General features: G+C 45.2%; 1 protein-coding gene across 2 annotated transcripts; it reads right to left on the reverse strand.

The window, feature by feature from the left end:
• Positions 1–122: 122 nt before the first annotated feature.
• On the reverse strand, positions 123–14,571 carry LOC117401426 (KN motif and ankyrin repeat domain-containing protein 3). 2 transcript variants are annotated; one of them, XM_034912372.2, is made up of 12 exons: positions 14,433–14,571; positions 8,414–8,545; positions 7,945–8,035; positions 5,437–7,365; positions 5,092–5,191; positions 4,650–4,856; positions 4,341–4,431; positions 3,628–3,847; positions 2,830–2,972; positions 2,037–2,237; positions 1,178–1,276; positions 123–788 (listed from the first exon to the last, which is right to left on the reverse strand). In XM_034912372.2, exons 3-12 carry the CDS (start codon positions 7,979–7,981, stop codon positions 738–740), a joined length of 3,078 nt encoding a protein of 1,025 aa, XP_034768263.2. In that variant the 5' UTR covers positions 7,982–8,035; positions 8,414–8,545; positions 14,433–14,571; the 3' UTR covers positions 123–737. The 2 variants fall into 2 exon arrangements, with proteins under 2 accessions (XP_034768263.2, XP_033858026.3); XM_034002135.3 differs by having other exon boundaries at positions 8,414–8,590; positions 14,433–14,563.
• Between the last annotated feature and the right edge of the window lie 425 nt (positions 14,572–14,996).

Here is a 14,996-nt window from a genome sequence, read left to right on the forward strand (position 1 = left end):
CTCATTTATGTGCCAGAGTTGGCACTAAAGAATAATACAACAAACTAAAAGTAGTAATTACTCAATATTTCAAATGCTATGTATTGAAATAACAGCTGCAGTATCAAATCAAAGCCACGCAATTGCAAGTAGACAGTGCAGTTTATTTTTTTTTATTCAAAGCTCATATCAAAACTGATAAATACAAATATAATTTATACAGTGCATAAACAGATGTTAGTGCATTATCCTACTGTAATGGCTTCACTTATTTGACATATAAGAAATATAAGGGTATGGGTGGACGGGAGAGATGAGTGTTTGAATCCAGCAGGTTTTGGTTACGGTGCGTGGCTTCCGTTTGTATAAGCTGTTTGAGTAGAGGTCTGCAAAATTAGATAATAAACCTACAGAAGCACTTTGTGATGGATGTCTTTCCAAATGCAATAAAGCCAGCTGCAGCGCTGTTGTACACATTAAGGATTGTACACAATATTATAGCAATGTTGTAAACAAACAATTCTCGATTACAGATGAGTACAATTAAGGTTTTGGAAATAGATTTGTAGAAAAAAAAATAAGATTACTGTATATTTAAAATATGGATACCAGTTTATATATGTATATATTGCTTTAGTATGGCTACATATATATTTTATTTCAGTATAGTGCAGGGAGGTGGCCTTGGGCTAGTCCTCCTTTCGGTCCAGTTATCAGCCCCTCTTTGGCACAGTATTGGGCCGTGGCTATTCAACAGGTCATGGTCTTGTTGGGCTGGTGTGGCTTTTCATGGTGGTCTTTGGTGAGCCCTGCAATACAAAGAGAATAAGCAATCAAGCAACAAGAAGAGACCAGATTTCTACTCGCAGTATTAGGCTTATTAGTAATGAGACGGCCGTTTTCAGTTAATATTCTCGAGTCTGCACTGCAAAGTACAGCACGGCCCGCTCAGAATCAACAAACAAGATGGAAGCAGAAAAGCTCAAACACAGAGTCTGAACATCCAGAGCTGTACAACACAGCACTTTACCAGGATGCAGACTGACAAGCCACTGCATGGAGGGCTGTCAGTGTCGAGATGGTGTGAACAGGGGTCTGCAGCAACACAAAGCGAGGTGTAAGCGCCCCTTAAGACTCCCAAACTGCACTGCGATGAGAGGCATGTTAAGAGAAGCCAGAGCTCCTAGCTGATACTCACGGCTGCCTGAGACTCAGCATAGTTCTTATGCGCGTAGAGCAGCACGGCGATGTCATTGTGCGCGGCCTCCAGCGCGATTGAGAGAGCATTGCTGCCATCCTAGAGGGAGGGAGAGCCACAATTTTACCTTGGTTTAAGGGAAATAACTTTTTTGTCCAATAATCAATACACAATTCCTCTAAACCACTAAATCTGGCAATGCGTAATGGCAACCAAAGAGTTAACCCCATCTTGTTCCCTATGTAGAGTAATCCCCCCAATCTACTGTATCTAATCCCTTCTGTTAAAACACTTGAATGTCATTTTCTCACTCCCACCACTGCCCAGCTGCTTCTCTTTGATACACAATACATGCATTGCTAATTGATGTTAAGCACATACCAACCACATTACTCAGTATCAGCCAGTAAGTAAGGGGAGCTGGAAAAAGTTCCTGGAAGTTTCTGAACGGGAGCTTTATATTGTAAATAGCAGGTGTTTTTATCTACAGCTCTGGCCAAAAGTTTTGCATCACCCTATAGAATTAACAAATCTTGCTTCATAAATTCAAGTGAAACCTGCTGAATAATGTTACGTTAACATATTGAATTACACACCGCTTTGTAGATTTCTATATATTTGAAAAATGTGACATTTTTTAAATCTAAAATGAAATACTGTACTACTGTTATGGCTTCCGGTAGACTTGTGCAATATCATTTTGTAGTTTCTTTGATTACATAATGTTAAATAAAAGATACAAATTATCTTCATACAATACTAAAATTCTAGGTGATGCAAAACTTTTGGCCATAGCTGTATTTTTGCTAGACTTTTACCAGTGCCCTCAGAGAGATACCCGGCACAGCTCTGCTCTTACATTGTCTGCGATGGAGACGTCGCAGCCGGGCTGTGCCAGGAGCAGCTTGACGATCTCGGCGCGCCCGTGTTCGCTGGCGCACATCAGCGCCGTGGAACCCTCGTCATCCTGGATGTTGACGTTGGCGCTGCAGTCCAGCAGCGCTCGAACCATCTCCTGGCGCCCGTGGCTCACTGCCAGCATGAGCGCAGTCTGCCCAGCCTGCAGGGAGAGGGTGGGATAAGGAAGGTGGAACGTGACGTAGCGTAACCTCCACGCGGGGGAGGAGAGGCCTGATCACAGGGGTGTCTCATCAATCCCAGTCCTGGAGGGCCATTATTCCACTCCAGGTTTACCAGGTAAAATGAGATAATGAACTACTTGAGGGTCTGCATGGAAGTTTAATTGGTTCAATTAGGACAGGGTTGGAACAAAGACCAGGAGTGGAACGGCCAACTTTGGCAAGCCCTGCCTTAGATGAACCTGAAAAGAGTTTCCCAAACGCATCCACAGGAGCCTTTGCCACAGTACTAACTTTGTAATGTAAAAGCAAACTGTTATTGTACCAGGACTAGAACGATCTACAGTACTCCCTCGATAGTTCCCCATTCAATAATTCTCTATTTCTAATAGTTTATTCTTAACATTGCTTAGTGAACAAGGGCCTAGGATGTTTAAGCAATATTTCTGTATAAATGTAATAATAATAAGTTGCTATAACAGGTATATAAACCTGCCTGGTGTTCTTGGTTGAATGGGAGGCAGACTTTGGATTTGATACTTGGCTAGTGTATTCTTGTAATAGCGCCCCCACCTGGCTGGCCTTGGCGTTGACGTTGCCCAGACTGAACAGCTTCCTGATGACCTTCATGTCCTCCTCCAGCTCAACCGCAGCCAGCGCTGCCAGCATGATGGCTGTGTAGCCGGCTTTGTTCTGGTGATCCACGCAGCACACACCTGATAGAGGGGCAGGACAGGGGAGACTGGAGTTACTCACTTCCGAATGGACGGCTAGCCTGCCTTGCTCTATGGAGAGTGTACAGCTCTGGCCAAAAGCTTTGCATCAACCTCAAAGTTCTACAGGGTGATGCAAAACTTTTGGCCACAGCTGTAGTTTGCAATACATAACCTCTTAAACCTTGGCCAAGGTAATCATGGAAAACACCAACTAAATGTGCATGGTGGAACGTCAGCGTAATTTCAGGTTAGAGACCATGCACGGATGCACTTACTGCTGTCCTCGTTTGCATGACATTAAGCAGAACACACAAAACGACCAAATCAAGATCATGCTACCGCACACACAGTTGAACAGATACAATGAAACGATGGTACTGTTTCAACCTCAGCACAGACAGGAAAGGAACCAATGGGGGATGAGGAAAAGCTGGAATCACCTGGGAACAATACATGCACAGTTGGAACAGCTGAAACACTTGGGCCATTTACTGTAAAGAACCAATCAGATCCTTTCCTGAGGCTAGCTTGAGCTTAAATGTCCCTTCTCATTGCTAAGAAGAATGTGCCCCAGTACTGCACAGATGGATCTCAAAGCAATGCTGGTTTCCCCTTTCCCTGTGTGTGTGTGAGAGAGAGCGAGCCTGTCACTGACCGGTGTCCAGCAGCAGCCCCACTATGGCGAAGTTGGAGTGCGAGACGCTGTAGTGCAGTGCCGTGTTGCCATTGCCGTCCGCCATGTTGACCACGTGGCGCAGCAGCGCGGGCGAGACTTCGGAGAATGCCATCAGGTAGTCCGCCACGCGGGCGGGGAGAGCTCTCCGGGAGCTGGACACCCAGAACCACTCCTTCTGGATTGTGTGTGTGCTGGACAGCTGGAGGAAAGAGGTAACGCTCAAGAAGAGCACTCCAATCATCAGGACAACACCCCAAGGAATCGAAATGATTTTATAGACATGCCTTGAACCCGGGAAAGGGGTGATTGCCTGCGTATGTGGACAAGGTAATCAAAACTCCCCATTGGGGGTGAGACCAATTATAGGTGTGTGTGTGTTTGGGGGCTTTCCCTTACAAACTTTAGTTTGAAAACTACAGTAATTGAAGACTTCCTATCAAAAGAAATATGGAACAAAGAGTGCTGGTAAATTACAGAACCTAGTATTTACTCAACACAACTGTGGCATTACTGTCGACAACATTTTAAAGACAACTGGATGAGGGGTGTTCAGGTCCGTCCATTAGATTTGCAGTTTTTTTTTTTTTTATTCCAAACAGATAACGCAATTGTGCATGCGATTGTTGCCGGGGGGCAGGAAGGACTAACAAATGAGTTTTGAAACTTAAACAGAAGATCCCGGGGAGGCTTACCACTTCCTTGCTTTTCAAAGCGTTGACGTCATCGTTCAGGTGGTTCTTCAGAATCAGACAGGCTTCGCGCATCTTCTTACTCAGCTCGAACCTGCAACGCATTGACGTCCTGTTTAACACACTGCACTGTGCCAGGGGATCTTCGGCATTTTGTGGTTATATCGATACGCCAGTAGAAATGCAACACTGGTAAGACAATCTTTGTTTAAATGTAAGAGTATAGAAGTAGTAGAATAAACTCAGTAAATTCGATGACAGAAGTTTCGACTCCAGTAGGGTCTCAGTGCAGTAGAGAAGCAGAAGCCTTACTTTTCTTTCACGTCCCCGTTTTGTTCCGGTCTGGTCTGCTCAGCGTCGCTGTCGCTGTCCTCCATGTTGACGTTGAGCTCGTCCTCCGAGGTCTCGATCAGCGCCCCTGTCTCCCTGTCGCTGCTGTCCGTGCTGTCCCCTGCCCCTGACGAGCTGCCCTCTTCCTCCTCCTCCTCCTCCTCCTCTTCGCTCGACGTTGACTCATACCTGAGGGGGGCCCCCAAACACGAAATGTATAAGGTATAAAATGGTAAGTCCTCCTGTTTTGTGAGCAATTTTGGTTTCATTCAAATAATTATATTACAGCCACAGAGCAGACTGTGTGTATATATATATAGACACCCGGAGCCTGACTACCAGAACCATATTGCACCCCCTTCCTAAAAAAAGTCTGGGGGTTAAATTCTCAGAGCTATTTACTCCAAGTTGTTCTGCAGCCTACCCTCCGTTGAGTATCCCTACGAACTGCAGGCTCTTCTTGCTGCTCCCTGGCTCGCCCGTGCTGGAGCTGCCTTTCTTCTTCATGATGGATTTCAGCATACCTGCGGGGGGAGACAGAGAGCTGAGAGGGGGGGCGTGTCTGAGAGCAGCAGAAGACGACAGGAGAGGTTTGTTTCCTGCTCAGAGCCAGAACCTATAAAACTCCTCTTACAGTCACATCTCATCAAACCCAGTTGTCTTCCCACTTACTTTCACACTGTCGGTAAGTAGAACAATAATTCTGTGCAGTGCTTTGTGCAACTAAATCATAAAACCCCCAAGACTCCCCACCAGTCTCCTCACTCACCAGTAGCTGTGCTGAGGCCAGCAATCTTCTTCCCCTCTTCCTCGTCTCCCCTCCTTGGTCTCGCTTTCAAACTGACCACGCCTGGGCATGTGGTCACTCGCCTCTTCTCCTGCACTGCCTCCTCTCTCTGCGGGACTGTGGCTGAAGTAGCCCGGATATCTTCCTTCTGTAACTCCCCTTGTGGAGGCTCACATTGGCTCCCGGTGCTGGTCACAGTTTTTTTAGTAGTTCTCTCTTCATCAGTCTGGACCTCCTGGTCCTTCGGTTGGGGAGCAGGTTCAGGCCCCACTCCCGTCTCCTTGACCTCACAGCGGCAGTCAACTGCCACGCTGCGCATATTTTCTGAACCGTCTTCCATTCCGCCCACTCCTTTGCTGGTTAGTGAGACCACAGCCTCGACCTGGACACTGGCTGTCTCTGGCCAGGCCTGGACACCCTTATCCTGGGTCGCCTTGGGCTTGCGCTTGTCCTCCTGGGACCGCATGGCTGCTAGTTCTTGGTCAGCCTGGGTTAGTCGGCTCTCCAGCGCTTGGATGGTTTCTTGCTGGCTCTGGATGCTGTCGTGTAGGATTTCAATCTCCCGCTCAGCCTCACTACGCAGCCCCAGAAGAGACTCCATCACCCAGACTGAGGCCTCCTGCGTCTCTACACTCACGTTAATCCCAACCTCGCATACTTTGATCTCCTCTGTTCCCACCTCTGCCTCGCAAAGCTCTACAGCATCCGTTCCCACCCCGGCTTCCCTTACTTCCGTTCGGTAGTAAAACACTGTGTCTTCCAGTCTCTGAGCATCACCTACTGCTACCGACGTTTTCTCAACCTCCACCACCGCAGCTGCTGTCACTGCACTTTTCTGTGGGTGCCGTTCTCTTTCTTTCTCCTCCTTCCCTCCCACGCTCCCTCCGAACTTCTCTGTCAGCCTCCGCAGGTCTGCCAGCTTGCTCTGCCTCATGTTGTTAGGGGGGGTTCTCTTATGGGCCTCTCCTTCTCCTCCATCTCCTTCCCCTGCACTACAGGACCTCTGGCTTAACCCTTCCCCTCCTGTCTTCTCTCTCAGCGCAACCAGCAGTCTCTCTCGTTCCTCCCGGAGCTCGCCGATCTCTTTCTCCAGTGCCGGGACCCCCTTGACCTGCTCCTCCATCTCCTTCAGCTGCCGGAGGGCGGCCGCCATCTGCTCGCGCACCGTCTGGAGTTGGATTGGCGGGATTTGGGGTGCCACCTGAGCAGCCGCAGCAGAAGCCGGGGTACTCCTGCCTGAATTGTGGGGGCTCATCCGGGACCAAGCAGCCTGGACTGGGCTCTGGGAAGAAGAGGAAGCAAGGAAGTCTGGGGCTGGACTCAAAGGGGCGGTGGACCTTCCAGCTCCTCTAGGACCCAAGCCAGCTCTGGGGGGGTCAGCCAGTTGAAGGCACGGGCCGTTGTGTAGCAAGGTTCGAAGCTGAGTATGAAGCTGAGTTTGTTCCTGCTCCAAGCGGAGACTGGTCTCCAGCAAGGTCCTCTCTACTCTTGGGTTGCGTGCTGGCGGCTGGGGGGGCAGCTTGGCGCTCGCAGAGGCTGGATGATTATTAGAAGGCGGAGGAGAGACTGGGTGGCTCTCTGAGGGAGCTGAGATGGTGCGGGCTCGAGGCGGGGGCAAAGGAGGCACACGCCCCTCCTCGCTGGCGCAGGAGGACAGCGACTCTGTGGAGGTACAGCCGCTGATCTGGCCCCCACCCCCAGGGCTCTGCTGGGGCTGCGAGGCAGGTTTGGGGGCCCGTGACCCCCGTCGTGAGTGCAGGGGCGCCCTACGCAGCTTGTGCCCGCTCTCAATCTCCTCCACATACTTGAGGAAGTCTAGGTCCAGCTCAAATCCGTAGGGAGTCTGTACGGAATAGGAGCCGCCCTGGTCAATCTCCTCCTGGGTCTTGTACAGGAATGAGGCTCCCAGGTCTGGGGGAGAAACAGAAGGAAATGGAAGAGAGTAAGACTGGAAGATAAGACCTGGCTGTAGATAACTGGTACAACTGACCAGATCTGTTGATATAGTGACAGAAGAATGTCTTCTCAAGAGCAATCTTAATTTCAAATAGGCTTTCTTTCTGTGCGTTTCAACTAAGCATGCAACCTCTACTGCACAAGTGGAGATGCCTGAACTGAAAATGTGCTAGCATAATACTGTAGTTAAATTTACAGTTTGCAACTGTAGAGAATTTAGTTTGCAATTTGACTTGTACATTTTTATTAGATCAGCTTTTCCCTTACTGGTCCAATGTAATACACTTGATGTATTAAACTCTTACTGTAACTTTAGGTTCTCTCGGCCTTTAGCCAATGTCACAGAATTAACCAAATAGACAGCAGCCACCAGTGTGCCAGGGTCTATTGTAGACATCATAAATAGTGAAGTACGCTGATGTTGTATTAATGTTATATAAAGACATGCATTAAAGAGTCTTGGTGCTGTGGAAACTCAATGCTGTTGTGCTGTATTTGCCAAGGGAGAGACCGTGCTGTGTTTCAGTCGCCTACCTGGGGGTTTCTGGTTGAGCTGCACGGACTGGGTCATCTTCCTTCTCCAGCACGCGTTCCGAAGCCGGCTGCGAAAGAGTTAGCGCGCCACCTGAGGAACAGAACAGGCCTCAGAGCTGCTGCTTGTAAAATGCGGTCAGGAAGTCAGGGATGTAGTTAGCTTCATTTAAAAACTGTGGTTTAGTAAAAAAATAAAAATGTGTTTGATGTGCTGTGCCAACAACACAGCAATTACTTAGACTAGACTGTGGGGAAAAAAAAGCTTTTTGCTAACATAATGGCAAAAAATTTAAAGAAAGCAAACGCAGTAGAAAATTCCAAACACTGAGTGCCCAATATTGCTGCAGTAACAAAGACAGCAGCACACTTCCCAGAACTTAATTATTTCTAAAAAAAAAATTCTGAATGTGCTCTCTCATGTTATTCAATGATAACGAATCCCTCCCTCTGCCCTGTGCATCATCCTCACCTCCCTCACTACTGAACTCCGATCCGTGGCTTTCCAAATGCTCTCCGAGACTCCGACGCAGCTTTCCCAGCTTTCTGTGTCTCCTTTACCCCGACACAGCGCTTCTCTCTGGGCTGCAGATCACAACACACCCTGGAAAACACGACAGCCGGAGACACTCTTGTCAACACAGCACTCCTGCAGGCAGGGAAAAAAAATAAAAAAACTTAACACAACACTGCGCCGTTCCATTCCACCCCGGGCACATTCCACTGTTCCCGTCATTCTTATTCCTTTGCTCAGTGACCAGGCTGGGACTTGCAAGTATCTCTACAAGCTGGTCTCACAGCTCTCAATAACACTACTGAAGAAACTCCAGCTGAATCATTAGCAGATGCCTACAGCATTACCATCAATGACAATAGAATGGAACATAGCTGTGTTTCTCATTAGGGGGTGTGCTGTTGCTCATTACTCCTACTTGGAATCTCTCTTAAAAGCACTTATCAGCAGGTATTCAATAAATCCATTCATTAGCGTGTTGATTTCAAACCAAGACAAGCTTCCCAATCAATGGCGATTCCACATTGAGTGTTTCAGGGATTACAAAAGCATCTAGTTATATTAATGGAAAAGTTTCTCCCTTTGTAATCAATATTACAGCTGCTGATGTTATATCATGTATTATGCATTTTTCACTGTATTTAATGTATTATGCATTGAGTTTTGTTTTTTTACTGTATCAAGTATTATGCATTTTTCTGTATTTAAAGTATTATGGATTTTCTTGTTACTGCATCTTGTAAAAAGTGCTTTGTGATGGTGCTCCACTATGAAAGGCGCTATATAAAATAAAGATTGATTGATTGATTGATTGATTGATGTACTTACCTACACATAACAGGTGAACAAACAAAACAACTGTATCCTTCTGCACAACTGAGTATAGCCTTGCTTTTAAACCTCACACTCACACAAGCACGCAGAGATACTCTCATGAGGCACACCCATGCAAACTATGTAATTCAGGCCTTGCCCAGAGATGGCGATCAGTTCTATCCGATGGAATCACCAATTGGATTAAGATTTGGCAATCGATTAAGGCATGTGGGTCAGGTCCCTTCGTGGAGTTTGGATAATAATCTCTGTGTTTTGGAAAAGCTGAAGTAACGTCCCCACCTCTTTTTAAAAAAAAAAAAGGAAGCAGAGGGTTGAGATAACGAATGTGCGTGAGAGAGAGAGAGAGAGAGCTTCACGAAGGCTTTGGAGCTGGACAAGCCCTGCAATGCATGTGTCTCTGCCAGACACGCAGCACACACACACACACTTACACCCGATAGGGAAATCTTCACTTATCAATGCAAGAGCCTCAGCTTCTCAGTGTGTCTGTTCAATTTTGAGCTACGTTTGGAAAAAAAACTTTAAAATCCCGTCAGGAAATGGGTTAGCACGTTTCGTGTAGGTCAATTAGTAAATTATATTCATTAATAATTAATATATATTAAAAAAAAAAAAGAAAAGCTATCATGTCTGCAACCAGTAAACAATGGATTTCCTTGGGAGGGTGCAATGGTTCTGCACAAATCATAAACTGAAAGCAACTTACTGTGGTATATACCTGACTTTGTTCACTGCTTGCCCTGAGAGCACATTTGTTCAAGTACTCAAATATTGTTGAAGTGCCACCCCTATGTTTGAAAAGCGATATGCTTGCATATTTGGTGTTATTCTTTCCTATCAAAGTGATTTCTTATCAAGGTGTCAGTGTGTGTATGGCTCCTGCACTCTCTCAGCCTCCACCAGCACTGCCTCTTGCTCCCAATCTGTGGTTTCCTGAAGGGAAGCAGGCTCTGATGCAGTTTCCCCTGCCCCCGGGGACGACCCCATTGTTCTGTGTTTGGAAAAACAGGCCCGCGGCTGCCAGAACAGCCATCACAAACAGGGAGCCGCTTCCTGACCGCCAGGGAAAGACACAGCTTCAGGCTGGGCGAAAGGGCTATGGGACCCCTGCAGCTTTCTTTCCAAATTAAAGCGTCTGGCTGCTCTGGTTTTTATAAGAATTTCCTCCTGTTCAAATTATGCACAGTTCTTATCTTACGGGGGGGGGACGGGGGGGGGGGGGGCGGGGACGACAGACTGTAGAACAAATATAACAAGACTACAGTAATACAATATTCAGCCCCCAGGCATGGACTTCTTAAGAATCAAAGTTAAAGGGATAAGGGGCTGATTTTAACTTCGGTCAGCCACGCTGGGCTTTTCAGAACCCAAGTCTAGACCTTTGGCTTACTAAGGCTGCAGTTTCCCTTGTGGAAAATGAATCCACACTAAATAAGCCCAATGTACACTATATAGATATATGTATATACAGTATATATTTCATTAGACTGACACAGCTGTGGTGACAATCTGCAGGGCACCATTAACCTCCCTGTATTTCGTCACAGCAGCGCACAATAGGAGATATTCACGCTGGCTCCACAATGGGATATTATTCGCAGAAGAGGCGCAGGCACATTCTCTGAGGTTTCCTTGTTCCGCAGTGCTCTCCAAGGACCAGAGTTCACAGTTTGAAATGTCACCCAGTGAATAAGGCTGCAGGAAGGGAAGGGAAGGGGGAAGGGGGTGGGGTGCACTCTGCAACAGGACTGAGCCACTCCAGACCAAGCCACACAGTCCCATCGGGACAATTAGCAAAGGAATGGTGTGGCTGTTGATCCAAGCATCTGTATCTTGATTAACTGCGTCTGATTTAGAACCTTCACCAGCCACTTAGGAAAGAACTGGCAAGCAAGTCAACATTGAGAATGCAGCTGTAATTAGCATGGCAGATGTTGCCAGTAGACTGTGCATTACACATGCTTCTACTATAGAACTCGTTAATGTGTTTACACTACAGTGCAGCTGCCCAGCCTGTATGTCCAAATAAGCCATGCTAAAAAGAGCCAGTAAATTACAAATCAATTTAGGACACTGATAATGACACCAAGGCACAGATTGGTGCTAAACATGTTCATTTTGTTGCATTTTTGACTTAATATACAATCAAAGACAGCTGTTTCATCTCTATTCTTTACAAGCATTACCAGCCTTAAAGATTTCATTTCTAAATCACAGAGCTGTCTGTTGGACAGCCCTGAATTACAATATGCTCCAAGCTCACAAACACCGATCTAAAACAGGGGCTATTGATTAGACTTAAAAGGTTTAAAGATAGGGTTCGAAAGGTCAGAATGATACATGCCAAAATCGAAATGTCTATTTGTTTATACTCATTATTGCATAATTGAATTCTGGGTTGAACAGCTGATCTCGGCCAAGTGTATTTAAACAGACTCCCAGGACTGCACATTCCAATTGAAGAGGCTTGGTTTTCTGGAGCAGCTATTTCTGTTTAATGCACCTCTTCCTTTTTATCTGGCTTTTATCTCTCTTACACGTTTATTCCTCTGTTTCCGTTGCAAGCAGTGTGACCAGTTGTCTTTCCAAGTCTGACACGTGGGCAACTCCTAATTGGGTCTATCTGGAAGCCTCTAAACCCTCTCCTGATTTATTTGAAATTCCTTTCGCAGTGTGCACGAGACAAACTGGAAACGTCCTCTGTGATAGGCTGCCCCTCGCAAGACTTACTGACTTGTTCTGCCAATTCCCCGATACCTGATAGAAGTTGCATCTCCCTGTCAGTTTAAGTCACGACCAGACAGCAGATCTGAGAGACTTTGATTGAGCAGGCTCTCGCTTGGCAGGTGCTTCTCCATTCAAGACGCCACATACTGACAGTGATTTGGCAGGTTTTTCTATTTTTTTTCCCCCAACCCCTGTAAATTACTTATGGACAAAGTAAATGAAATAACCTGTAATATGCTTCAGTGGATTCTGTTAAATACAGTTCCTGTTTCATGCACTATGCGATTACAGTATACAGTACATATGGGTGCATTTGTGCATAAGATGTCCTTAATTTCTCATTTCCAAAGCAAATTGCACTTAGGCTGTTGTATAACAAACAAACAGTAAATCACATCATATAACCTGCTTCCTGTCAAGCTGATTTTGATGCATTTTAGAATTATGTTTAATAATGTATTATGGCGTGCATGCTAGATGCTTGTGTTTCAATAATTGATGTAAATTCTTTACCCTGCATTATTAAAGACTGCATTATTTAAAGTTAAAGACCCTATGTGGTAAAACTGCAAAATGCTTCTTAAATAATGAGCTAGTTATAATTTCCTCCAGTGCAAATATACAGGTTTAACTCTGCAGCACAGCAAAGAACTGTAAAGCACAGGGAATTACGTGTGCACACTATGGACTAGCAGTTTTCAATCCTGCAGAATGAGTTTAAAAGGAATGCAGGGTATTACTGAGCTCTGACACATTTGTGTGTTTGGCGCAGGCTTGTCCGAACAGGTACATGCTTTTAACCTGCTAGGGTGAGAATCCGGTCAATGTGAATTGCACTGTGAGGCACTGAATCAATCTCACAGTGGAGACTCATTCTGTCTATGGGAAAGAATACATTCCCCGACATCGGAGCGCTGCACTGCCTGTAGTAACCTCGCCCCGACTTGTTGAAATGTGGCTCAAAGTGGACTATATATTCATCCCATATTTTCAAAACTCTTTTTTTAAAGAGGTAAAATGCCTGTTAATGTTACAAAACTAGTGCCAGACAACCAAACAACAGGATTCCACACTTAATCTCGGAGTTGAATTTCCACTTGCCTTTACACTGTAGACTATCTATCCCTGGCTGCAAAGCATTGCTTTGGGGATAGCTGTAAGTATAAACAGGACTTTATCCTTTCTTTTGGGTTGCTGTTTTTTTAAGGTTTCGTATAATTTAGTTTTGTATTGGAAGCGCTGCAGAGGTGGGCGTCTACTTGGGTCCTCGCCCACAGAGAGGAAACCAAAAAAAAAACACCACAACCAGCAAACCAGCTGATGTTGAAAACTTCTGGAAAGAACATTTAGAAACAACTCCCAAATCAAACAACAAGAAAAAAAAAACATTATCTTAAGAAAGGGTAAAATGCACGCCACAGGTCATACCATTTAAATTACAGATTTGTTTTGTTATTTTCTGCCACGATATTGACGCTCCCCAGAAGAAGACAGCACAACATTGCGCATTTGGCGAGACAATAAAGGGTTTGGGCAATTCTACTTTTTGTAGCCTGCGGCAACCACGTAGAATAGAGAGTGAAATACAATGGAATACAATACATGTACAGACGGTAATACGTGTACTGCAAAGAAGAAACTATGAAGCCCTTTTCATTACCACTACAGTACGCGCAAATAAACTGGGTGCGGGGTGCTTGGTCACATTCATCATCATCATCATCATCATCATCATCATCATCATAATCATAATAATAATAATAATAATAATAATAATAATAATAATAATAATAATAATAATAATAATAAAGTAAAAGGGAAGTTAATATGTCCTAGTCGGTTGAGGTAGTAGGCTACATTACGCATTGCGGAGCCAAGTACTGCGTCCTGCGTAATACTGTACAATTATACTGAGAACGACGGTAGCATTTACTTGTTCGTTTGCTTTATTATTATTATTATTATTATTATTATTATTATTATTATTATTATTATTATTATTATTATTATTATAACTGTCGATAAACCGCGGTTATGTCTACCGTCCTGTTCATCTTTGTCCACAGACTACTGTTGAATTCGATTTTCAAATAACAGATAATGCCACAACTGAATCAATGGGAAAATAAAATAATACTATTTTTTAAAAATGGAGCGCAATACACCTCCCCAGTCCCTCCCAAGCTAGCGGTGCCTTTAGTGTAATAATCTGAGCGAGGGAAATACTGTTCATGTCTGACTAACATGGACTTTGCGCTAGCTCTGCCCTTTTCTCGTAACACAAACTCAAAAGCGAGCGCAGCTGGAGGCAGGCTGCACACATTGCTGTACTCCAGCTTAAAAAACTCACTAATTCACAGTGCGACAAAGTGTCGTTTTCTTTCTTTAAAAAGCGCTGCCCTCTCTTCCTTACCTTGCGCGCCCAGCTGACCACGAAGTGAAACAGGTCCCAGCGGGTCATGTAAAGTACTGTATGTGGGAATAAACACACACACACACACACACACACCAGCACATTCCCACCCTAATCTTCGCAGAAAAAGTTGGAGGAAAACTTTATGATTCTGTGACAGACTGAAGACAGCACCAATAGTTTGCCGCGAGGTATAAACTTGCTACCAATAGCAGCACAGAGCGGATTTGTCGGCGCTATCACAAAGAACGCCGAATCGACGCGTCCCCGGGGAACACTACAAAGCACACAGCCGGTTTATACCAGGGGGGGTTCCACTATTTCAAGGATATGTATTGCGATCCTTTTAAGTGGTAAAAGCTGATACAACATAAAAGTGTATCTGCTGAGCATTAAATCAAATGTGTTTGATATGATTTATCGGCAGTCTTCACCTAAAATACTCCCTCAAGAATAATGTCTTTAAGATCTTTGCTGATGTCACTGCAGGCACACAAAAACATATACGGAGTTTTTTCTTCCTCTTTTTTTTTAACCCTTGAAGTTGTAGTCATACTAGTTTAC

Source organism: Acipenser ruthenus, chromosome 47 (assembly GCF_902713425.1).
Source record: "Acipenser ruthenus chromosome 47, fAciRut3.2 maternal haplotype, whole genome shotgun sequence".
NCBI lineage: Eukaryota > Metazoa > Chordata > Actinopteri > Acipenseriformes > Acipenseridae > Acipenser > Acipenser ruthenus.